This window comes from Lagenorhynchus albirostris, chromosome 11, assembly GCF_949774975.1.
Source record: "Lagenorhynchus albirostris chromosome 11, mLagAlb1.1, whole genome shotgun sequence".
Classification (NCBI taxonomy): domain Eukaryota; kingdom Metazoa; phylum Chordata; class Mammalia; order Artiodactyla; family Delphinidae; genus Lagenorhynchus; species Lagenorhynchus albirostris.
In genome coordinates, this window is record NC_083105.1 from 61,602,784 (window position 1) to 61,627,180 (window position 24,397).

At 49.4% G+C, this 24,397-nt stretch overlaps 2 protein-coding genes across 6 annotated transcripts in view; one reads left to right on the plus strand and one right to left on the minus strand.

Annotated features, from left to right (window-relative positions):
* Nucleotides 1-4,660: 4,660 nt before the first annotated feature.
* On the plus strand, nucleotides 4,661-5,612 carry TMDD1 (transmembrane and death domain 1). The gene has a single exon (XM_060166294.1). It carries the CDS (start codon nucleotides 4,661-4,663, stop codon nucleotides 5,579-5,581), a length of 921 nt encoding a protein of 306 aa, XP_060022277.1. The 3' UTR covers nucleotides 5,582-5,612.
* A 6,267-nt stretch (nucleotides 5,613-11,879) lies between these two features.
* SCN8A (sodium voltage-gated channel alpha subunit 8) overlaps nucleotides 11,880-24,397 on the minus strand; it is a 112,824-nt gene continuing 100,306 nt past the window's right edge. For all 5 annotated transcript variants that reach the window (XM_060166190.1, XM_060166188.1, XM_060166187.1 and 2 more), the window contains 6 exons: nucleotides 23,157-23,441; nucleotides 21,316-21,369; nucleotides 20,668-20,805; nucleotides 19,585-19,689; nucleotides 16,285-16,555; nucleotides 11,880-13,027 (listed from right to left, as the gene is read on the minus strand). In XM_060166190.1, the coding sequence (XP_060022173.1) occupies nucleotides 11,880-13,027; nucleotides 16,285-16,555; nucleotides 19,585-19,689; nucleotides 20,668-20,805; nucleotides 21,316-21,369; nucleotides 23,157-23,441 (2,001 nt within the window). The remainder of the gene's footprint in view (nucleotides 13,028-16,284; nucleotides 16,556-19,584; nucleotides 19,690-20,667; nucleotides 20,806-21,315; nucleotides 21,370-23,156; nucleotides 23,442-24,397) is intronic.

The following is a 24,397-nucleotide window of genomic DNA, read 5'->3' on the forward strand; positions in this document are numbered from 1 at the left end:
AATGGTTCCCTCCCCCTCCTCCACTTCCCCCTTTCTCTGCGTTCGCGTAGTTTTCTTTCCCCGTCGCTTTGTCACTGACCATACCTCCCCCCGGCGCTGGCCCTGTTTCTCTTTTGCTCCTCCCTCCCCTGTCTCTCCATCTATCACCCTCTGTGCTTCTGTCTCCATCCCTTGCTCTCCAGCCTCTCTTGTCTCTTGGTCCCTCTCCCTGCCTTCTGTCCCTCACATTCAAAGTCTGCAGTGTCCCTTTCAGGAGATCTGGAGGTTTAGGGGCTGAAGAGGAGGGGTAGGGAGTCCCCTCCCACCCCGTATCCATCACCCAGCTGAAACCTTAGGTCTGTGGGAGTCAAGCAAAAAAAAAAAAAAAAAAAAAAAGAACCACCCAAAGAAGGGTTTTTTTGTTGTTACTTGTTTTTGAGGGGGGAAACCCCAGAAATGTAGCTTGTTTAATATTTTAGGCCTCTTATTTTTGTAAGATGTGTAGAATTTGCTGTTTTTCTTTTTCTTTTGACAACTCAGGAAGAAACTGACCTCAGAAAGAATGTTAGATTTTGGCTGCTCTCCTGTGTGTGTCCCCACCTACCCCTTCACTCCCAGGGAAGCAGGTTCTCCCAGAAGACTCAGAAAGTGAGACCTTTCTGAGTGGGGAAGGGGAGAGGAAGACCCAGAGGCCACACTTAAACCCCTGTGCTTCTTGGGACAGAAGCAGAATGTATTGCTAGGGCTTCCTGCTCAGGCCCAAGGTTGTAGGTAGGGGTGAGGGGGGGTGGGTTGTGGAATTTGGGAGGAGGCAGGTCTTGTTCCCTTCCTGCTGGGCCCACCCCTCAGCTTAGTGGGGTGTTTTCTGTGGAGGGTTAGTTATCCAGAGTTGGGATGCCCTTGTCTACTGCCTGCCCCAGACCCAGAAAGTAGGCTGAGAGGGTCCAAATGGGAAGATGATCCAGGCAGAAAGTCCCCAGAGAGGCCATCCCACCTGGCCCTTGTCTAGGCAGGGGTCTCCTGTAACTCACGCTAAGGAGATTTCCTTGGGAGGGAAGATAGTCTGGCCACAAGTGGTTGTGCACAAAACTGACTACAGACTCCGCCTCCCGGGCCTGCTGGGAGGCCCTGAGGAGGGGCGAATGAGCATCCTTTACAGGAGAAGGTTCTGTGGGGACTTGTACCTCCCCCATTCTCGTAGGGTCCTAGGTCTAGAGCTCCAGGGGCTATGAGAGGGTGAAAGAGATGGGCAGGCTGTGTTCCCCTGAATAAACATTGGTGGTTTATTCTCAGTCCCACCCAGACTTTCCCCCTGAAGCCCAGGCTTGGGCACCCTTCCTCGTGAGAACCATATTCTTCTTCCCACCAGCTCTCCTTTGATGGGGCTTTGGCAGTTCGCCCCTCCCCCTCAGGGAGCCCATTTCACAGCTCTGACCTTTGGTCCAAAGGTGGGGGGGACAAGCTGTCACCCCAACTCTTTCTCCCACCCTAGCCGCCTTTCCTGTTCCTTGCCACCCTTACAGCTCCTGCAGTCTCTGTACCACCTCCCACTACTAGCTGGAAGGAAGTCCGTGGGGGACATTTCAGGTGCCAAGGTGCTAAGGGCCTGTGCTGGCTTAGGAGTGCTAAAAGGAAAGCTGCTCTGTTTTCCCCCCTTTCCCCCCTTGGTCCCTGGCCTTCCACTCCTTGGAGCTGGCTGATTGCAGGGCTTTGGTGCCTCAGAAGCAGTGGGTGCAGGGTCTTGGCTCTGAAAGGCCCTTGCGGGGAGCAGGGAGTGAGCAGGTCCTCTCAGGCGTGTATATGTGTATGGGGGGGGTGGAGGGCATTGGGGAGGTGGGGTTGGGATCCCAGCCTTCCCTTCAAGAGGCCGGCAGCTCTGGGGGTTGGGGGAAGAGCTCACTGACCAGGACCCAGGGCCCCCACTGCCTCCTCTCCTGGCCTTGGGGAGCTTTGCACAAGGAGACAGCCTCCAGTCTATAGCACCTACCTCATGGGCACTGAGGCGGGTGGGGAAGGGCAGGTCCAGCTCTGGCAGTGTTTGGGGGGGCATACCAAAGAATCCAGGGGCAGGGATGGGGGGAGGGCAAGCTGGCCCTCTCCTTCCTCTGCCCAGATTGGGGTTGGGGTCCTCTCCTCCAGCTGTAACCATTTCTACCTCATTTTGATGCGTGTTGTACATGGACGTATTTATCTCCTGTTTGACGATGCTCTGCAGTTTGGTCTGTCTACCTCAGAAAAGACTGTATTTTAAAAGAAAGTATTACACAGTATTAAAACGATGATATGTGGTTTCCAGAGGATTTTTTGGGGGCAGCAGGATGTGGGGAGCCCTCTGGGGAATGCTTGGGCTTCCAGGTCTGCTGGAGCCATGGGTGTGGCTCTGTGGGTGTTTCTTTTCCTTCAGCAAAACATGACTGTGGGACTCCTGTTAACTCACTGGCACGGCAAGGGCCCGCCATGTGCTGGGCAGTGAGGCCACCAGATGAAAAGCCTGCAATTCTGAGCTCTTAGAGGCTCAGAATTGGGGCTGACTTATATCCCCAGAGCTCTGAATCCTGAGGGATAAAGAGGGGCTCATATGTTTGTTGAATGAGTGAATGAATGAATAGATGTATGCATGGAGGAAAGGGGGGCTGAAGAGGAAGTTTCACTCAGAACCTGGAGAGCAGCCCTTGCTGGCCAGAGCTAGGATCGTACTTGTATTCCATCCTTGGACGGAAGGAAAGTGGACAGAGGGCAGGGTGTGGACACAGTGTGTTCCAGTCTTTCAGGTCACATGGGATCCTTTGTCTGCCACCATCTGTCTGTCAATCCCCAAACTCTGACAGCTCATCATAAACTGGGACACAGAAAACTAGGAAGGAACATCTTGCTGAAAAAGCTATATGGAGATGCCCATGAGAGGTTTTGACCCACAACTTCCTGAGGTCTTGAATGCGCTGAGCAAAATTACTGAAAATGCACCAGAGCGCAAGGGAGGTAGGCCCCCTGGCGTCCTCGGGCTCAGCCTAAGGGCGTACCCAGGACTTGTAGGAGGCAAAGCAAGCCCAAGGCCAGACCCTGCAAAGCAGTTCCCCCTCCAAGAGAAACAGCTGGTGCACCTGGACATGGGGGCTCTAGGGCATTGCCCCAGGGCTCACCGACCCCAACCCTCTTGGCCCTTGGAGGTCCCGACACCCCCTCGCACTCTAGTTGGTTTATGACACACCTACTCTGTGCAGACACCACATAGTACTGAGGATACAGAAATGGTTAAGCACAGCCACCATTCTGGAGAGCCCACAGTACAGGGTGGGAAAAGCTCAAGAATGGATCATTTGAAAATACAACTGGATAAAGCTGCTTGAGGAGGGGCCGTGTCAAAATTTTTATGTTCTCACATCTGGCACAGTATTTGGTACGCATAGAAGACACTGAGTATATGTTGACTAAATCCTCGAATTAGTTACTTTCCAGATAAGTGTCCCGATGGAGGATGCGTAGGCTATCTCAGGAATGCCCAGAAAAGATTCTGACTCGTGGTGGTAGTGGTAGTGATGGGTCAGAAAAACTTCCTGGACAGGATTGGGTGGGTACAGCCTGACAAAGCTATGGAGGCTGGAAACTGTACCATACCTGTGACTTGTTACAAGAGCATAAAGTGAGGGCAGGAGTGGGGAGAAGTGGGCGGAATCATGGAACTGCACCGCTGCACTAGGAGGACCTTCCATGCCCTGTGAGGAGCTGAGGCTCCACGATGAAGCCTGCGTGTGTGGGGCCGGGAGGGGGTTAGTGGCTGGTGGACAGGGACTGATTTGCAAGTTAAGAGTTTACCCACGGATTCAACAAATCTTTACTGAACACTATTATGCACTAGTTGCTATGGGGACAATAGATGGACCTTACACTCTAATGCCGGAGACAGACAGTAAACAGGCAGAGCGGCAGCGTGCTGTGGGAGTACATAGGAGGGGTGCCTAATGGAGAGACAGGCAAAAGGGTGTGTGGGGGCAGGGAGGGCGTCCCAGAAGGGACCTGTCAGCTGGGGAGTGACCGAGGCAGAGCAGAGTGCAGTCCAAGCTTGCTTGGGGAAGGGAAGCCAGTTCCGTCCCTGAGGGTGGGGGACTTGAGGAGGAGGGTTTGGATGCACCCGTGGGAGGACGGGAAATGGTAGAGTCTATACACGTTTTGTATTTAGCAGGTAATAAGAGAATGTGGGACTTGATTGCATGTCGGAAGTAAAGGAGAGCAAGGGGTCTAGGGCTTCTGGTGGAGTGTGAGGGGTGGTAAATGGGTTAGAAGAGATGTGGGAGACTTGCTAAGTTTGAGACATTAGTGGGACAGCCCGGAGGTCTCGGGCAGGCATTTCAGTTTAAGGGCCCGGGATCCTTGCCTCCTGGGGGACTGAGTCCCCCCGCCAATCCCTGGGTATTGGGAAACTCTCACTCCAATCCCCAGGTTTTGTGAGACCCTCCCCGCTTAATGCCTAGTTTCTGGATGTTAGCAGATCCTCCTCCGACAAGTTGCTTGTGTCGGAGGGCCCCCCTTCCCGTCCCTGGGTGTCCCCCTCCTCCCGCCCCCAGTCCCCGGATGTAGGAACCTCATCCCTGCCACCATCCGTGGGTGTTGGCGCCCCTCCCCCATCCGCGGGCATTCGAAGCTCCTCCCCCCACAATCCGTGGATTGTGGTCACCGCCCGGCGATGGCTGCGCGGGCTCCGGCTGGGGCCCTGGCCCTGGCGCTCTGGGGCTGGGCGCTGGCTCCGGCGGGGGCCGTGGACGCCATGGGCCCTCACGCGGCCGTCCGCCTGGCAGAGCTGCTGACTCCGGAGGAGTGCGGCCACTTCCAGTCGCTCCTGAAGGCGCCGGAGCCGGACGTCGAGGCCGAGCTGGCCAGGCTTTCGGAGGACCGGCTGGCACGGCCCAAGCCGGTGCCCACGTTGGCGGCGGCGGGGCGGCGGCGGCGGCGGCGCGAGGCGGCGGGGGAGCCGGCCGGCCGGGCGGCCGATCCCGCGTACGTGTCCGACGGCTGCCGGGAGGGACTGGCGGCCTGGCTGGCTGCCGAGGCCCCGTCCTTGTCGTGGGACCGCGTGGCCCGGGCCCTGCGGCGCAGCGGCCGCCCGGACGTGGCCCGGGAGCTGGGCAAGAGCCTCCACCAGCAGGCGACGCTGCAGCTGCGCAAGTTCGGGCGGAGCTACCTACCCCCAGCCGGCGCCCCCGCTGCCCCCATCCCGGCCCCGGCCCTGCGCCCCCGCCGCTCCTCGGCCCGCGAGCCCAACTGGGACGAGCTGGAGCTGATCGTGGAGCGACTGCCCCAGGCTCCGTACGAGCGGAGCCCCACGGGCTGGGCCGGGCCGCTGGCGCTTGGCTTCCTCACCGGCCTCGGTGGGGCGCTGGGCGCCGGGGCGCTGCTCATCCTGCTCACGCCGTGGATCACGGGCGGCGATGGCGACGGGGCGCGGCCCCACAGCCTCTGGCCGCCTGCCCCTCCCCTGCTGCGGCCCTCCGGGGTGCCCGGCTGCGGGGAAGAGGAGCCACTATTGACTGCAGAGCCCCTCGCATCCCCAGGGGCCTGGGCTGCAGGTGGGCCAGATACCCCGTCGCCTCTGTGTCCCCGGCTGTGAAATGGGAGCACAATCCTGGTGGCGTGCTGCCTTTGACATATTATAAAAGTTACGAAATACGTAAAAGTGGGAGCGATCGGTTTGTTGGTTGGAAATGACTGGCGTAGCCAGAGGGGCAGCCAGTGGAAGAGGAGGGCTCGGGTGCCAGTCTACCGGGGAGGGCAGACCCTCCCAATTGCTGTCAGCTTTAGTTCCTTCTTTGTCTCGCACTTATTCTTCCACTAAGAGCTACCATTTATTGAGCACTAACTAACTGTGTGTCAGGCCCTAGGCTAAGCAGTTACATACATTATTTGATATAATCCTCAAAACCCAAGATTATAAGGTATTATCTCAATTACACATAAGGAAACTGGCCACAACTAGTTAGTGGCATAGTCAGGCGTTTGCATCCAGAGCTGCCTGAGTCAAAAGTTTGAGCTCCAGAGGGAATGATCCGTGAGCAGTAAGGGAGCTGGAGAAACGGGATGGGGACTGGAACAAGGTGCAGAATTTCTATTTATTCCGAGGCCCTGCTGGAGTGGGCTGGGGGCGGCACAGCTAGAGGTGTGCCCACTTCCAGGGCCTGCTGCCTCCAAGCTGCTCTCTCCAGTCCGGCAAGGCCTCCTGAAGCTCCACCTGGAGCCTCAAATTTTTCCCACCCACCTGAGTGTCTGGGGCACCGCCCGCCCATCAGAGGAGCTGAGCCTGGGCGAGCCCTCACACAGATCCTACTCAGACTCTGCCCCTGCCAGAGGAAGGGGAGAGGACAGCTGTGGGGTCCTGCTGGGTGGGAGTGCTTGACTCCCCCGCTACCCTGGGCTGAGGGGCTCCGGTGTGAGAGTAATGACAGAATGACAGGCCAGTCCAAGAAGAGAGTTGAAAACAAGATTGACGTAACCCTTTATTGCAAATTCTAAAGTAAAAAGATGTACAGTACAAAGTAAAATTGAAATTTCAGACTATAAACTTCCGATCCTCTTATACATTCTCATTTCTCAAGCATTTCTGCCATTTCCGCATAAACGGAACAGGGAACAAGTCGAGGGGGTGAGGGAAGGAGATACAGCAAGGGAACAAAATTAAGTATCTGGAATAATCACAAACCCCAGAAGCAAGTGAAAGGGAAAGACATTTTCTCGACCTGCTGTCCTGGTGATGAGAAGCGGGGGTGGTTGGAGCAGTGCAGTTTAAAATGGCTCTCAGAATAGCAGCATTTATGGTACCATTTCATCTTCCATAAGTCCAAATAATACTTTGCCCTTCCCTAGTGCCTTTGCCTCTGTATCTCAAAAACACTTTACAAAACATTTAGTTAAAGCCTCACAACACCCCTGTGAGGTAGGTCAGTATTATTATCCCCATTTTACAGATGGGGAAACTGAGGCACAGAGAGGTTAAGTGACTTGCCCAAGGCCACACAGCGAGTCAGTGGTCGAGCTGGGGATGGAACACAGGAGTTCTGTCCCTTTTCTGGAACCACTGGACCACGCTCCCCTTTACCTATATACATTCTTCACACACACACACACACCACACGTGCACACCCGCCCACCCCACCCCACTTAGCCTCTATGTACAGCAAACAGCAGTGGGGGGCAGGGGTAGGGGTGCCTCAGGAGTGTTTTGACGGAGGAAATCTTGGTGCTCTTGGAAGGGGAATCCAAGAAAGCACAATGCTGAGCCACAGCACAGACTGTGCAAACCTCGGGCCCCTCCCAACCCAGACTTCTTCTTCTCTCCTGACGTCCCCCTGGCTGGCTAGTTGCAGCCGATTCTTTAGGGGGTGGGGGTACCTGAAAATGAACGAAGCTTTTTGCAAAACTTTGGGCAACATCTGAGAAAATAAAGAGGCATCGTCACAGAAGATGCCCAAGACTCAAGTCACAAAGTCATAACCCATATGGCGATCTCACCTCCACAGCAGGCCTGGAGGCGGGGCGGGGGGGGGGATGGAGACTGACCTACCAGCCATCTCTCTCCAGAGTGGAGCTACTGGAGCGGACTAGAGTGGGCACTTCAGAACCCTCCTGAGTGTTCCTGGACTGGGAGACACGGCCTAGAGAGGGATGTCCCCAAAGCTGGGCAGGGTGAGGGAAGGGGAGGGCGCCCCCCTTCCCTGCCGAATGCGAATGAGAGCAGCCCTAGTCCGCTGGTTTGTCCCTGGGGCTGATGGAGGGCAAGGCCCAGCATTAGCTAGCAGAGGGGAGGCGCTGGGCATCGTGCTCGCCCGAGCTTTGGGGCGTTGGGATGGTTTTTTTCCTTAAAAAACGTGAAAAAGGCAGAAAGCAGGCCAGCCCAGCTGGGCTGGCTGACAGCCTCTCTGGGGGTTCTGCTGGGGGGACCGATGAGGAAGGGGTTTCATGGGCCTTGAAGCACTGGCCCAGTAGTGGGAGGAATGCCACATGCAATGGGTGACTGGGGATCTGGGTGGGGGGGACGGACAGGACCTTGCTTTTCTCTCCAATCCCTACTTTTTAGCCAGAACTTTGCAGGAAACCCTCTGATTTCTCTCCCTTCCATTCCCCCTCCTTTCCCCAAATGTGCTGAAGTCCCAATTCCCAGACCCCTCCCAGGAATCAAAAATTGGGAGAGTCAAGCAACAAACGCACACCAAGACAGGCTTCCCTTGTACAGTAAAAAGGGTCATTTTTATTTTGTTTCCTTTTGGCTTATAGTAGTGATGTACTTTTTATCACGTCTCGTTTAGAGCAGTGCTGGCCTCCATGCGTTCACTAATACACTAGTCTTCACTATTGGTCTTTTACAAGCTTACATTGGTTGCGGCGAAAAAGAAAAGAACTCTGGGCACTGTCGTTCCAGGGGCTTTGACTGGGAGTTTCTGTTAATCTCTCCTCAGTCAACTTCTGATGCCAAGAGTGGCTCATTCGGAGAGGGATGGGAGCAGGTCCGCTGACTTGGGAAGTTTATCCTGCGCTCGCCCTCTGCTTTAAATTACGAGTCTCCTCATCCTAAGCAACGTGGAGGTTAAGGAAAGAAGAGGGGAAAGTGTTTTTCACACACAAACCAGCAACCGTGTCAGCTGCTGCTCAGTGGCTTTGGCTCTGCGTTTTAAATTAACAGCATCACACGTCTTTTTGCTTTTTGTCCTTTTTTAAAGGTGGATTGTGGAGTATAAATACTGCACCAAGGACCTGGCTACAAAAAATAAATATTTATATTGTATTTATATATCTATATATATATATGTGCAGTGATACTGTGGCTGCCGCTGCTTTTTGATTGGCTTCGTTAATATTTGGCAAAGCGTTGCCACTGACCCACTCGGTGAAGACGTACAAGAACGTCATCACTGACTCTTTGAGTTCAATGCCTGTTAACTGCGGGTGTAAACTGCTGGTGATGGTGTCACTTACTACCAAAGAAGTGTGGAGCAGGGCGGGAGAGGGTGAGAGTGCGTGAGCGAGTGGGTGGGTAGAGGGGCGATGGGTGAGGGGAAAGAAGGTGGGAAAAGTTAAAAAAAAAATAAGTGAAACTTCAAATAGAGTGGAGGTGGCTTCTTCCCTATGAAGCTGGCCGATGGGTGTCAGATACCAAGGCCCGTGTGTGTCACTGAGGAGATAACCCGCTGGGTGGGGACCAGGGTCTGGGGGAGGAAAAGGGTCAGAGCTCAGAAAAATCTCATTAATATGCTCTAGTAGCTTAATGACATCACTAGCATGAGCACTTAGAGGACGGAGCGGGATCTTATAGTTCTGTTGCCCATCTCAAGACCTAAGAACAAGAACGATTATGAAGTTTAGCCAAATCTTGCATAGAAGTGGTTAGAATTTATTGCACATTGGAACAAAAATATATATATTTTTTGTTGTTTTGGAAAAGACCATTAGCAATAAAAAATTTTTTGTCTGTCTGTCTGGTTTGGGGATGTACATTGGCTGACAGCATCTAAGTTCTAAGAAGAAAGAAAAGTATAAAAAATAAAAATAAACATGACAATGGCATAAGCCAGAAGCCATTTCCTATTTAATAAGTTAATAATTTGTATTTACAAAAAGGCATGCCAATAAAATAAAATGATATATTACAGTATTTATAATTCTCTTAAAAAGAATAACCACACGTCAGCTTGTTTTGTGCTGTTTACGATGTAGCCTGTACACGTTACTATACATCCATCCTAGCAGTTAGCAGGGTCACCGAGAAAAACGCCTTCCCAACCTGGTATCAGGCGTAGTACAAAAAGTACTACGGATGGTGCTGCAGAAGCAGGCTTATGAAAGCTGGACAGAGTTTCTAATGGTCCGACAAGATAGAAAGCTCTGCTTACTGACTTGCTGTGGTTTGTTCCACGCAAAACTAGTCAGGTGGACTGTGAAATGACATCCAAAGTGCTTCTACTGCAAGGCAGATTGGTGTGTCTGATTGTGGGTTTTCTCCCTCCATTCTATGGTTCAGGAAGAATTTATTTTGATTTGGTTTGCATGCTGAAGTCTCTCCTCACTCTTTGTATCGACTTCCTGACACATTCAACTGCAGCATCTTAGCTCTGAAATCGAGTCATCAGATGAGAAACCCCTGGACTAAAAACTGTCTTCCCTGAAGCGGGAGACAGACGGAAGCTATGACACTCCCCCGCAAAGCCACCCTCCAATGACAATGGGCAGGTCCCTAAGCAGATGGCAAAACTGGCCGAAAGAATGTGCTGGGGGAAGCTGGAACTTCTTAAGAATTCATATTAAGTCGCTTTCTCGTGAGAACCAATGCAGTAAAGAAACCAAGTGGGCTGGGTTCAGAGGCGGCCCCATCTCTACTGAGGTCCCACCAGTGACTATTCTAATAATAAATGAAAGAAAGCACAGCTGTAGCTCCAGTGCTGTGGCCCTCACCCACCTCTGTGGGTAAAGGAAGCCCTGCTTGGTGGAAAAATGTGACGGAGGCAAGAGGAACCGTGCAGTGTGTCAGCTTGTGACAACCCCTCTGTAGAAGAGAGGCCTGTTCAGAATATCTGAACCCCTCTCCACATGAACCCAAGCCCAGAGAAAGCCACAATGCAGAAGGACGTGATACTGATGAAGTGAGCACCCCTTTACCCCCAACGAAAGGTTGTTTTAAGTTCCCCCAAATGACCCTCTAGAGATACCATGCTACTTTGAATAGCACTTTTATCTCTACCCCCAAAAAAGTCAGTTCTCCAGTATGAAGGCTAAACAATCATCATAAATATTGCAAGATAGAAATGAAAAAAATTTTTTTGATTTTTGTTTTTAGCCCTAGGATTTGGTTTTACAGTGACGTTAATACAAGCCATTTGAGATCAAAATCTCCCCATGTATGGGACACGGAGAGCAGCATTAAATAGTTCATCTTTCAAAATGTGCAACAATGGCTGTATGTTAGAGATGTCTGTTAAACATATACACACAACGGATCCATCTGCTTGTTGGACTGGGTTTGTTTTTTGTTGGTGGTGGTAGTCAATTGGTTGGTTATGTTTCCCTACCCGGAAGGTGTACGAAAGACTTCTAAGAATTCAGAAAGAATTGCAGCGGGTATGGAACGCTTACCATTTTTTTCCTCCAAATACAGTGAACGGTGCAGGGCTGGGTCCTGTCCAAAGGCTGACCCAGTGCAGGGGACAGGATTAGTAGTGTCCTGTGGTGTATGGTTCTCATGCATGACTTCTGATCACGGCATGCCATCATGCAAATCATTTCTACGCATTGAACGAGCACAATGTTTGGAATTGGCCTGAGCAAGTCCTCCTCAGCCTGAAGAAACCTGATTGTTTTCCCCCACCCATCTCCAAACCACGTGAAGCCCATGTGGAGAAGATGCGGCTTATGTCAAAGAAACTGACAATTAAATGACATGGGCTAAATGTGAGTGTGTGTGTTTTTTTCTTTTTGCTGCTTAGCCTAACTAACGTAAGAATGCAAATAGAGTTTGCATGAACAAACAAACTTTTAAATTGATGCTTTCTGCTTCTGAGAATCAACAGAATGAAAAAATAAAATCCATTTGGCTGCAACGGAAATACACTGGTCCCGGCAGCCTCGCCTCTGTTTTTGTATCCTGTTAGTTTTGTCCTAAGTTGCATTGACTGATGTGGAACATGCAGTAACCACCTGCCCAAGCATTAGAAAAATCTGTGAGTCCAGGGAGCAGGGTCCTTTGCCCTTGGCAGGTCACTGCTCAAGATGCAACCGTGTTACATGGTAAGCAGACTACGTTTGGTATAGATCTTCGGGTTAAAGTGTCTCCACAGCTGTTCTGCATTGATAATATTCAGGAAGTTTGTAAACAATCTTTCACTTGCGAGTTTTAAATCTGTACAGTGTTTAGTTTTTGCTTCCCTCTAACACTTGGATTCTCTGACCTCTTTTTGTCTTCTGGCTCTTTCCCTTCTTCCTTCCTCTGCCCGTTGCTGTTTCTCCTTCTCGGGTTTAGTCACACTGTCATAGGATGGGAGGGAGGCTGTAGACGGGGTGCTCTCTTTCTTCTCCCGGTGGGCGCCTCCATTCTCCAGCTTATTGGAAGTTGTCTTTTTGCAAACGAAGCCCCGCCTTGCTAAATGTCCCCGGTAGGCGCGCTGCAGGACCACCGCTGACACCTCTTCCTGCTTGCGCCGCAGCGTGGTCGTGATTGGCTCGTAAGACATTTTGGAAGGATTGGATGCCACGAACCTCTCCTCCATCTGCTGCCGGAGGATGTCCAACTCTCCGCTATCTCCCAGGACCCGCTTGGTGAAGGCAAAAAGGATGTCCAAGCAGTGGATGCGATCCCCGCTGACCATTGGCAGATCCATGGCGATGAGCTCGATGGTGTTGGGCTTGGGCACCCGCAGAGGATGCTCCAAGGCGTCTGCAAAGTCTGCCAGCTTACTGTACTCGATGAACTGGGTGGCATCGGGGTCGAACTTCTCCCAGATCTCGTAGAAGGTCTCAAAGTCATCCTCACTCAGAGGGTCTGCACTTTCCTCCGTGGCTACGCTGAAGTTCTCCAAGATGATGGCAATGTACATGTTCACCACGATCAGGAAGGAGATGATGATGTAGCTCACAAAGAAGAAGATGCCCACCGAGGGGTTCCCGCAGTCTCCTTTAAAGCCACTCCCTGGGTGTTCCTTATCCAGACTGCAGTCGGGGGGGCGGTTTAGGATGGGCAGCAGCAGGCCATCCCAGCCGGCCGAGGTTGTGATCTGAAATAGGCAGATCATGCTGTTGCCAAACGTCTCAAAGTTGAACATGTCATCAATGCCAGCCTCGTGCTTTACATACGCAAAATTGGACATCCCAAAGATGGAGAAGATGAACATGACCAGGAAGAGCAGAAGGCCGATGTTGAACAGAGCAGGCAAGGACATCATTAAGGCAAAGAGCAGGGTACGAATCCCCTTGGCGCCTTTGATCAGACGCAAGATGCGCCCAATACGGGCCAATCGGATGACTCGGAATAGGGTTGGGGAAACAAAGTATTTCTCAATTATGTCAGCCAGGAACATTCCTAAGAAGAGGAACAGAAGATGTGTTACTGAGCCCGGAGATGCCCTTTCTCTTTACGTATGTCGCCTGGCACTATGGAACCCTTAACTTCAAAGGACTTTATAGAATGAGTGCCTTGCTATTCAGTCTGAACCCTCACAATAATAAACTTTCTCAAAAGAAAATCGCATGTCTCAAACATATAGAGAAGCCGAGAAAACAAGAAAATGGACACCTAGGTACCTGACACCCAGATACAAAACTTCCTTCCACTCATCACCCCCAGAAGCGACCACTATCCTGCAGATGACATGTCTCACCCCAGTGTCTTCATAATTTTGCTATGTACGAACCCATAAATAATATATAGGTAGCAGCCTACTCTGTTTAAGGAATTATACCGTATCTCTCTTTCTAGATCTCTAACTTGCTTTTGAGACGTAACATTATGTTTGGGAGATTGATCTCTGGTGTTAAATTCGTTTTTTTTTTTTTCAGATTTGTCCGTGCATAACTTTCTGAGGTGTTACGGCTTCTTCTCCAAAATGCTATCAAATTACCACATCCACAAACAGTGAATGAGAAGTCCTGGCTCCGCCCCGTAACTTCACTACCCAATGGCTGTGAAGCCTTAGTCCGCTAATGCCGCTAATTCTCAGGGCATCTTCTTCCTGGCTCTGAAAAGATATTTTTGGTTCTCATTGCCCCATGTTCCTACCTTACCAAACTAGCCTACAAACTAAAGGGACCTCTCGGGGGTAGTTTTCAACTCAAGAGCTTCTAGATTTTTGTGTTTAAAGCCATCCATCAAAACCCAGTATCACCAGGTAAAAATGTCCAGACGTTAATAGGATATAAAAGTAGAGGGTGGGGCTTCCCTGGTGGCACAGTGGTTGAGAGTCCACCTGCCGATGCAGGGGACGCGGGTTCGTGTCCCGGTCCGGGAGGATCCCGCATGCCGCGGAGCGGCTGGGCCCGTGAGCCATGGCCGCTGGGCCTGCGCGTCTGGAGCCTGTGCTCCGCAACGGGAGAGGCCACAGCAGTGAGAGGCCCGGGTACCGCAAAAAAAACAAAAACAAAAGTAGAGGGTGAAACACGCACATCAGAGGGCCTTTTTCTGTTTACATTCATCCAGGGGTCCACTTCCACCAGACCACTTGCCTTTAAAACTAAAGAGCGATAACGGGAGCCCAGTGAGGGGCCGCAGAAGGAAGAGGAGATGAAAAGGTTGGGAGATGACAGCTGAAGGCATGGCAGTGACACCACGTGCTCTTCCTTCAGGGTCTTCTCTTGCTGTCGAGGCCCCCACAAGACAGTGTGAGCACATCTTCATTTAAATAAAGAAATATCTTCCAACCATAAGGATTCATAAATATTGGGGTAGTGAACTGCAGGTTTTAAGGTTTTAAGCTATGAATCTTAACTTTCAGCTTTCAAGAAAATCTCTGCCTCAGCCAGGACTCAAGATGATTTCTCAGCTCTCCTCTTTTTACTTCTCAATTAAGTCATAACCAGTGACCACAAGAAGTCAGGTAATGTACGTAATACTTGCATTCCGTACATGGTGGGCAACTAAGGCTTCAGAGAGGAGATGATGCCTCAGTAAGGTTCTGTAGGATGAATGTGTATTTGTGCCCAGAGAAAAGGGGAGAGAGATGGGCAGACAGCAATCCAGGCAGTGGGATCAACATTTAAGAGGTCCTCCAGGAGGTTCCAGGGAGAGTTTTACCCAAACTCCTCTTAAATTAAAAATATTTTTTTCTAGCTTTTGTTTCTGAACAGATTAATGACATTTAAAAAAATCCCAATTATCAGAAGAAACTCTTCTTCCTCCTTATTTTCAAGTACCATCTGAGAATAGGGGGCATGGTTTCGTCTGTGGGTTTTCCATCCCACTTAGTGATGGGTGGGCAGAAAAAGTTTAAGAAACGTGGACAAGGGTAGCATGGTCCAAAGTGTGTTTTGTGGGAGGTTAGGAGTGCGGAGCTGAGGCCAGGGGGCTGGGCTTGCTCGCTTACCAGTTGCATGTCTCAGTAACTGCTCTGTGCCTTTGTTCTTCATGGTACTTACAGGGCTGTTGTGAGGGTTACATGAATTAAAACATGTAAAGCACTTAGAATGGTGACCAGCACATAGTATGTTCCATTAAACTCTTAGAAACATTATTATTACTTGAAAACAGGGTGTTGTGATTGAGTAAAGGTGGGATGATGTATTAAACGGAATTCTTTACTCCAAGACTTTCAAGAGCCTCCTGTAGGCTAATGTGCCTTGTGACCCTCCAAAGGGAAATTCAATGTATTGTACAGTGTTGCCCAAAGTAATTTCATCATGGGATTCTTTTCTTGGGGAGAAATGTATGAGATCAGTCAACACATTTTTGGACACGCTGCTCTGGAGGACAGAACTAGAAAGTGGGAGCACAGCTGCCTTCTCGTGGCCGTGGTCACCACCTTGCTAAACCAGCTCTGGAGCTGGTTCCCTGGGTCTCGGGCACTCTACCCCTGCTAGCGTAAGTCAGTCAAACCCACCTGGAACCAAGGTAGTGTTTCACCATTCGAGATGCCTTTTAGGAAGGCAAGGAAATTTGGGGGAGGGCGATCAATAGGACAGCATTTCCACTGCCTGCCAGGACATGAGCCCTTCCAGGCCCTTAGGCTGAAGCAAATGCCACACAGTCACTGTTAAAAACCAGCTTGAGTTCTGCCTCTGCCACCTCCTAACTGAGTGACCCTGAACATCTTCACAGCAAAGATAGTAACATACCTTGCTTCCTGGGCTGTCATAAGGATCAAATGAGACAACACAAGTGAAGAAACTCTCCAACTACTTGGCACCATAAAATCTTAGTAAATGAGCATTGCCATCAGCAGAAGTGCTGCCACCACCAGAACGTTCCTCATTAATGTCCAACTTAACAATCTCTTACCAGGCCTTTTTCCACTTTATACTGCTACTGTAGCCAGATTTTAAAATATATTTCTTTTACCTTACCTCTTAGAATGTAAACTCTTTGAAAGCAAGAACCAAATCTAATCTTTTCCCCCTCTTCAGCCACAAAATTTACAACCCGAGACTACTATGAAGACTCATAGGAACTTGCTGACCCATATCAGGGATTTGGGGCGGGCCCACAAGTTGACTTGGGGGCCGCCCGCCCTGGGCGTAACCCGAGAGTAACCCGCCCGCCCTTCAGCCCTGTGTCATTCGTTGCACTCCCCGGAATCTCATCCTCAGGGCCAGTCAGGTCCCTTTCCCGTCCTCGCCTGCCCCACTCACCCACAATGGAGAGGATGACCACCACGAAGTCGAAGATGTTCCAGCCAATGGTGAAGTAGTAGTGCCTCAAGGCAAACATTTTGAGCACACACTCACAGGTGAAGAAGATGACAAAGACCAGGTTAATCCAGTAGAGAATGTTCTCCATCTGCTTGCTCTGAGTATCTGTCTCCACCATCATTGTCACCATGTTAAGGCAGATGAGCATCATGATAACAATGTCAAAGGCTTGTTGAGTGACAAAATCAAAGACGATACCTTGGATTTTGTTCTGGGTGGGGAGGGAGGGAGGAAGACAGAAGAGGCTTCATGAAAACCTTCCCCAGCAGACGGTGGGAGCTGCCACCCTGTTTTCTTTGCTGGAATACTGGCCAGCTCTCTGCTGCTGCTCTATCAGGGTATCAGGAGCATGGCTAAAGACCAAGGTCAACATTCCCTCACCAAGAGTTTTCTAAAACTGCCACTCTTCTCTTTGTGGCTGTGCCATCACACGTTTCTGGGTGTCTTCCCACCTCTCCAGCTGCTCCTTCTTAGTCTCATTTGCTGGCCATTTCTTCTCTTAATCTCTTCTTCCTGCCTTGGAGAGCTCATCTACCATCTATTCCTACTGCTCACATATTATCTAGGTACTTCAGTTTCCCAAGTGTTTTCTTCTCCAGCCTGTATCTTTCCTCTGAACTCCTGGGTTGCTTGTTCGATATCGCTCCTGGATGACGCATAAGCATCTAAAAGCTCAGCAAGTCCAAAGCAAGTCCTCTGCCCCTCTCCCAACTCGCTCTTCTCTCACCGCAATTATTTATCCAGTCTCTAAGCCAGAAATCTGAGGGTCATTCCCGCTCACCCCTCTCCCTCATCCCCCATCGAATCCACTGCAGGTCCTGTGGAGTCTTCCTTGAATTCAGCCACTTCATTCCATTTCTGTGACCCTCCTCTAACTAAGCCACCAGCATCTTCCCTTTTGGACTTCTAGAAGGGTCTCCCGACTGGTCTTCCTGCTTCCTCTCTTGCCCTCATCCAATGCAGTCTCCACAAAGCAGCAAGTGTGATTATTTAAAAACATAAATGGTTCACATCACTCTCCTACTTAAAATCTCTCACTAGCTTCTCACTGGACTTGCAACAAAACGCCTATGGTTGACTGACTTAAAAATGCCTTTCAGGGCTTCCCTGGTGGCGCAGTGGTTGAGAGTCCGCCTGCCGATGCAGGGGATGCGGGTTCGTGCCCCGGTCCGGGAAGATCCCACATGCCGCGGAGCAGCTGGGCCCGTGAGCCATGGCCGCTGAGCCTGCGCGTCCGGAGCCTGTGCTGCGCAGCGGGAGAGGCCACGGCAGTGACCTGGCCGCACAAATGTTTCCTGCTTTTAGGGCCTCATTTGCTTTCCCAGGATTCCTTTCCCCAGCCTTCTGCCTCCTTCTCAAACACTCAAATAGACCCGCCGTAATGAGGCTTCTCCCACGACTCTGTTAAAGGAGACCCCCCAGCCCAGGCCTCCATTATATTCTGTCATGGCCCTTCAGTTGATTTTTTTCTCACAACACTCTGCATTTTATTTATTTATTTATTTATTTGATGTGGACCATTTTTAAAGTCTTTATGGAATTTGTTACAACACTGCTCCTGTTTTTTTTTTTTTTTACATTTCTGGTTTTTTGGCAGCGAGGCACGTGGGATCTTAGCTCCCCGACCAGGGATTGAACCCGCACCCCCTGCATTGAAAGGCAAAGTCTTAACCACTGGACCGCCAGGGAAGTCCTTGCATTTTATAATAACTGTTCTCTTACTTATTTATTATCTATATATATCCCCACTACACTGTAAGCTCCATGATTGCGTTGTCTAAATTTGTTCATCACTTTTTGCCTAGTGCCTGGTACACAGTAGGAAATCTGTAACTATTTGCGGAATAAGTCTTTATTAATGCTTCCTACCACACTGAGCGTTTATATTTTAGTGTGGAAGAAAATACGCTCAGGTTCCCACGTGCAAAGTACTGAACAGAACTTTAGAAATGGCAATCCCCTTGCATTCCCTCTGATCGCATTTCTGTCACAAAGTGGAAACTACCATCAAGGAAATATAAAAAATGTTCTCTTTCTTAAGATCTCCCTGATTTTTTAGATACCTAGGCACTTGAGCTCATGCTTATTTTCAGGATTACTTAACCTGGTGGGTTTCAAACTGTTCCGCAAAGCCCTAGGGTTTCCTCTCCCTCAGAAGTTGGTGAGGGGGGTATGCCAGGAACAGGGTGTGTGGGGTTAAGTCAGGAAGATGCTCTGGGACTCCCACTCTTGATTCAAAGAAAGTAGCTTCACTTTCATTTTTATAAATTAGGTTGCCGGGTAAGCTTTTAAGAGTTCCGCTGTGTTGTTGTTTTAAATAAAAAGTTACTCTATTTATTTATGGCCACGCCGCACGGCTTGTGGGATCTTAGTTCCCCAACCATGGATCGAACCCGGGCCCCCGGCAGTGGTAGCACGGAGTCCTAACCATTGGACCGCCAGGGAATTCCCTAAAAAGTTACTTTAAATAAAAGTTACAGAAGAAGGAACTTTGAGTGTGGCTTTTGGGGGTCATGTCCCACTCGGCGGGCTGTATGGCTTCCGGAGCACAGCGTCTCCTCTGAAGCAAGAGAACCACCACCAACACAGGGTCAAGCAGAATCCCAGTCCCCAAGTCTGTTTTACAAAAGGCTCAGTTCAAGGGAGGAAATCAGGCCACAGACTCTCCTAGCTTCACCCTCTCCTGCTCCCACAGAGAACCGGGAAGAGGCATTAGCTTAGCTTTCAGGCACACCCTTGCAAAGACTGACTTGTTAAGCAGAGGGCTGAGAAAATAATGACCAAATCCTATCTTGTACTGGTAGGAAAGAGATCAGCTTTCATTTCACTTTCCTTTGTTCATTTTTAGTGGGTCTCTTAAAACATCTCTCTACCAGGGTCACAGCCAATGTGGTCAACATGCCGATTCTCTGCTGCTGCCCAAGGACGCCTCAGAGGAAAGGTCAGGTGCAAATGCAAAAGCCACCCCATACCTTAACTCCTGTTCTTCTGCCGTCTTCCTCAGATCCAGTTCCCCGACCGGGGATTGAACCTGGGCCCTCGGCAGTGAAAGCACAGAGTCCTAACCACTGGATGGCCAGCGAATTCCCTTCCTCTGATCTTTTGGATGGGACAGCGAGGAGAGGATTGGAGGGCCCAGGCCGCCCATCATTTGCCCCTTTCCTCCCTCTGCAGTAACTCTAGCCGTGTCTTTTTCCACACGGGGCCTCACTCTGCCCTGGGCCCACACAATGCACTCACCAGGGGGCGGGGGATGGGTTTCTGTGGTTTCTTTGAGCCCAGCTTTTTCATGGCATTGTAGTACTTCTTCTGTTCTTCGGTCATGAAGATGTCTTGACCTCCAAAGTAAAGGAGGGAAAGAGAGAACGTGCAATTACAACTGGCTTTCACATGCTACAAGTTTGGACCTAAGGTGCAACCCTGAGAACCGAGGGGGCTTTACCCCCTTTACTTTCCAGAGGTCAGTTTAGCTAATGGTTGTCCCAGAGGGAGGTAGACCTGGGACAACTAATCTGACTCAAAGAGATACCTTTGTTCTCAGCTTGGGATTTCTGAGACCTGCTAGGGGCTAGGAAGGAAAGAAGGAAGGAACTGGAGTAACAGACCTCCAGGGAAGGATAAACTTGAGAGCCATGACTCTAAACACATCTTCGTAAATTTTGGGGGGCCTGCTTTCCTGACACAATTCTCAAAAAAGCATTTTAAAATGAAAGAATTTTCAAGTCCTGGCTAATGGCCCATTTATTTCCGACAATATTAAAAATTTAGAAATCTTGGTGGGAGCAAACAATTTGGGAAGTTCCTTGGAGTTTGTTGGGACAGGCTCGATTTATAAAATGAATGACAAGGGTAATCTTATTTGCTTTGGACAAGTAAAGGAGGTGAGCTTTCCAAGGTTGATCTCTCAAATCCCAATGTGCTGGTGGTACCAGGGATTAACACAGATAATGACAGGTCGAGACAATGTCTACTTCTCACTAAAGCTATTCATCTGCTGCTTTCCTTTTCAGCTGTCACTAGACCCTCTCTGACCCTACCTCCCTCTGGTGGGAGGCCAAACCTAGTAAAAAGCCTCCGGAATTGCTAGTAAATTTGGTACCAGTAAATTGCTAGTTTGGTCTAGTAAATGTGGTAAACCACACACTGCAAAATCCAGCAGAACACAACGGGCTGGTTGGGACTAATGTACAGTGGGGCCAGTGCCACAGCGAGGTGATGATGTGGTTTTAGAGAAAGAGAGGCATTTCTCTCTAGAGAGAGGGACAGAAGTGCCTCTCATCTGGGATGACCTCCGGCTGCTGGCAACGTGGGGAGGAGACCTATCTTTTTCTTTTGTTGATTGAAGTTATCAATGATGACACCGATGAACAGGTTCAGGGTGAAGAAGGAGCCGAAGATGATGAAGATGACGAAGTAGATGTACATGTAGATGTTGTCCTCATACTTAGGCTGCTCATCAGGCTGTCAAGGGACAGGAGAAAGAAGAAGAGAGTCAGCTCCTAGCTTGGGGGTCAGGTGGGGGATTCCGACATGCCAAGGCCGTCAGCCCCGCTGACCGCTTGAGCTGCTGAGCCAGCTGGGGTAGGGGAGCCCGAGGTTCTCTCTGCCTGTCTCCTTCTCCACGCTGGCAGGTCCTGCCCTGAGAAGGCATGTTATGCCTTCCATGACGTGTGTGGAGAATATGCAAATCGTGAGGCGAGGGGGAGGGGAGGGCTGTCTGCTAGGAGCCACGCTTATTTCAGATCAGCACTGAAGAGCAGACAGCTCCATTAGGGCCAGGTGAAAACCAGGAGCCTAGCCACCTGGAGCCGCTGTAAGAGAGTGGTGACTCACTGCGGGGGAAAGTGACCTACAATCAGTGAGACAGGCAAAAAACGTTCTAACCTTCCCTCTCTTTCTTGACGAGCTCCACCATGCTGCTTGCTTTCTAACCAGTTAATAAGGTCGTGGTTTCACCAGGTATAACCTTACCTTTCGGGAATCTACAGCTGCATACATGATGTCCATCCAGCCTTTGAAGGTTGCCTGGCAAACAGAGTCAGTCATTAGACTGTGCCTGTTAGGGGGTGGGTGGGAGTCTGGGCAGAGGGTCCCAAAGGCAGGCTTAGGTTCAGCGAGAACACAAGTCAGGGAGTTTGGGTGCAGCCTCACGTGGACACAGAATTTTCTGTTTGTTAATACAGGTCCCAAGGGAGCTTTGTCTAAGCCCTGAATATAACATCAAAGATTGGCAGAGAAACATGTCGACAGTGGTAACTGGATCAATACTTTTACAAAAGGTCTTTAAAATGGGTCTGAGAAGGTCGCCTGAAGCTAGGGCAAACTCATATTTATGAGTGGCAGGAATCTACCGAGTTTACTTAGAACTTACCCCCTCCATGAAGGAGTCATATTTTAAAAAGGTGTTAAACAAGCAATGGGGGGGGGTCTGAAAATTAATAGTTGCATTAAAAAAAAAAACAAGGTCAGAACTTTCCCCCTACTAAGATACACGTTTAGCCTATGGTAGTGGCAACAGTGGCTTCGTCCTAGGCAGCCCCTTCCCAATTCTCCCACTATACCTAACCTGATTTTGGAAACTAATACGGGTAACCAGTTTAACAGTCTCCATGTCTTCCTTTCATTCTCTGTTTTATTTACTCAATCAGATTCTCAGTTTTCTCAGGGCCTGGGCAGTTCTTTATTCATCTGATGGCTCTGGTACTGCCCAAGCACAGTGCCTTGCATGTGGTGGGGACTCAATACAATGTTTGGCTGGCTGATGTGCACTGGTTTCCTGGAGCTGCTCCAATTCAGGTTCAATCTGGGGGTCCAGTTTCTTGAACTGGGAGAGAAGAGCTAAAGAGCTCTGGAGTGGGATAAACCACTGCTCATCCCATTCATTCCTACAAGCTAACGGTAAGTGCTTACTATACGCAAGGCCGAGTTGAGAGCTCCACCTGCGTTACCACATTTAATACTCCCAACAACCCTATGACATAGGGACAGTTGTAATAGTAACAAAGAAACATAATAGCAAATACCATTAATTAAGCACTGCTATGTGCCAGGCATTGTACTAAGAAATGTTAATAAATTATCATGAATCCTCTTAACTACCGTGCAAGGTATTATTACTCAAATTTAACAGATGAAGGAATAGACTCAGAGAGGTTTAGTAATTTGTCCAAGGTTACATATCCAATAAATACCAGTGTGGCTCAAACCTACATGTTTGAGTCCAAAGACTAGGAGCTTTCATTGTACTCTACCTTCTTGTCAAACTCTCCAAAAAATCAACCAAAGAGGAAGAGAAAACTAGACATGATGGAACGCTTCATTGTTTACTGTGATACATTAACTTGAGACCTTTCTCTGGGGTTGAGCTGACATGAGTAGCGGCATCATAGCACCGTCACATTGTCATATGTAGTTAACTCGAGTGTAGCTGTTACGTGGGATTGTTCTGCTCCATCAATTTTTTTTTTTTTTTTTGGTCTATACACTTACCTACTTCATTTTTTCTTTCTCTTTAACTACATACTCCGTCATGGAGAGAGATGGTGATCTCTCTGCAACTTTATTACGCTGCAGGAATCCTTATTTGTAGATAAGCAGAACTCTGCTTCTGAGCACAGTGACAGAGTCCCTTGACTGAGGTTTTGGAGATGTCAGAGTACTCAGGCAAGGGGTCTCCCTGGAACTGGTGTGGGAAATGACATCGTCCCCTGACCTATTAACAGCGGTCCCAATTCTGGACGCAGGGTTGAGAAGGAACCAAATGAGATTTCTGCTAGCCTTCTGGATTTCATAGGACGGAGAACAATCCTTACCACTTGAAGAAGCGCCAGATATCCTGCCCCGACGTTGTCAAAGTTGATCTTCACGTTCTTCCATCTGATTTCTGTATTGTTCCCCTCCATGAGCTTTTCACACTCAGTTTTATTGTTGACATCTTCAATTTCAAATCGGATTTCGGAAGACTCATTAAAGCAGTAGTGGTACTTTCCGGCAAACAGGTTAACGCCCATGATGCTGAAAATCAGCCAGAAGATGAGACACACCAGCAGCACATTCATGATGGAGGGGATGGCGCCCACCAAGGCATTCACCACCACCTGCGTTGGAAGGGGGAGGTTGCTGAGTGTCGGGAAGAAGTACAGGCACGCACGCTCTTTTGATTTCCAGGAGGGGAATGACATGACACTTTGTGGCTTGTTCTGACTATGGAAACATTATGTTCCCTTTGGAATTAGGGTAACCAAACACCCATACGCAGGACCAAAATTTTGTATATCTATGAAATATATTATGAGGAATTCTAAAAATTACATATTTATTTCATTGAACACAAATTCCCCTGCCCAAGTTGACCTAGGTCTCTCTCCTAGGCATCAACCTGGGACCGAAAAAATTATTTCATTGTCTAGTGTCCCTTCCCATCAACTCATAAAATATGCCCCCCATGGGAAAATCTGAGTGATTTCAAGCTCACTAGTTGCCTTTCGACAGACATTCCCCCTCTGCAAAGCAAGGTGAGGTTGTTCAAAATCACAGAGAACTCCCCTGTGGGGTTAGCAGTGAATCGCTCAACGGTACATAAAGTCTCTTTTATGACTGTGCAAGGCCAGTTATCTTATTTCAGGCAAGAGCTGAGCATGCATTTTTTGCAGGCTCAAGAAAAAAAAAAAAAGCTATATTCCCTCTACCAAACAGTATAAAATAAAATCTGAATGGTTGTGTTTTTCATGCAAGATTCATTATTCTTCTTCAGTTTTTTTTTTTTTTTTCCTGACTTTGCAGGCTTCTAGATCTGAGTCGCCCTCTGCTTGGCTAATATGCTGGTGTCTCTCTGCTCAATCTGGGGTTTGACTCAACTCTTCACAATGTATTATTAGAAAAAGGAATAATTTGGGTTTTTTGGGAGAATTTTGGGTTAGATCACTGGTCTTGAAACCCCCAAACTGGCATATTGTTAAAAATCACTGACTACAGTAAGCTTGGGAGTGAAAAAAAGCCAAGGGAAAGGAGCTCCCTCAGGAATTAAAGTTTCTGTGTTTTTAACTTTGATTTT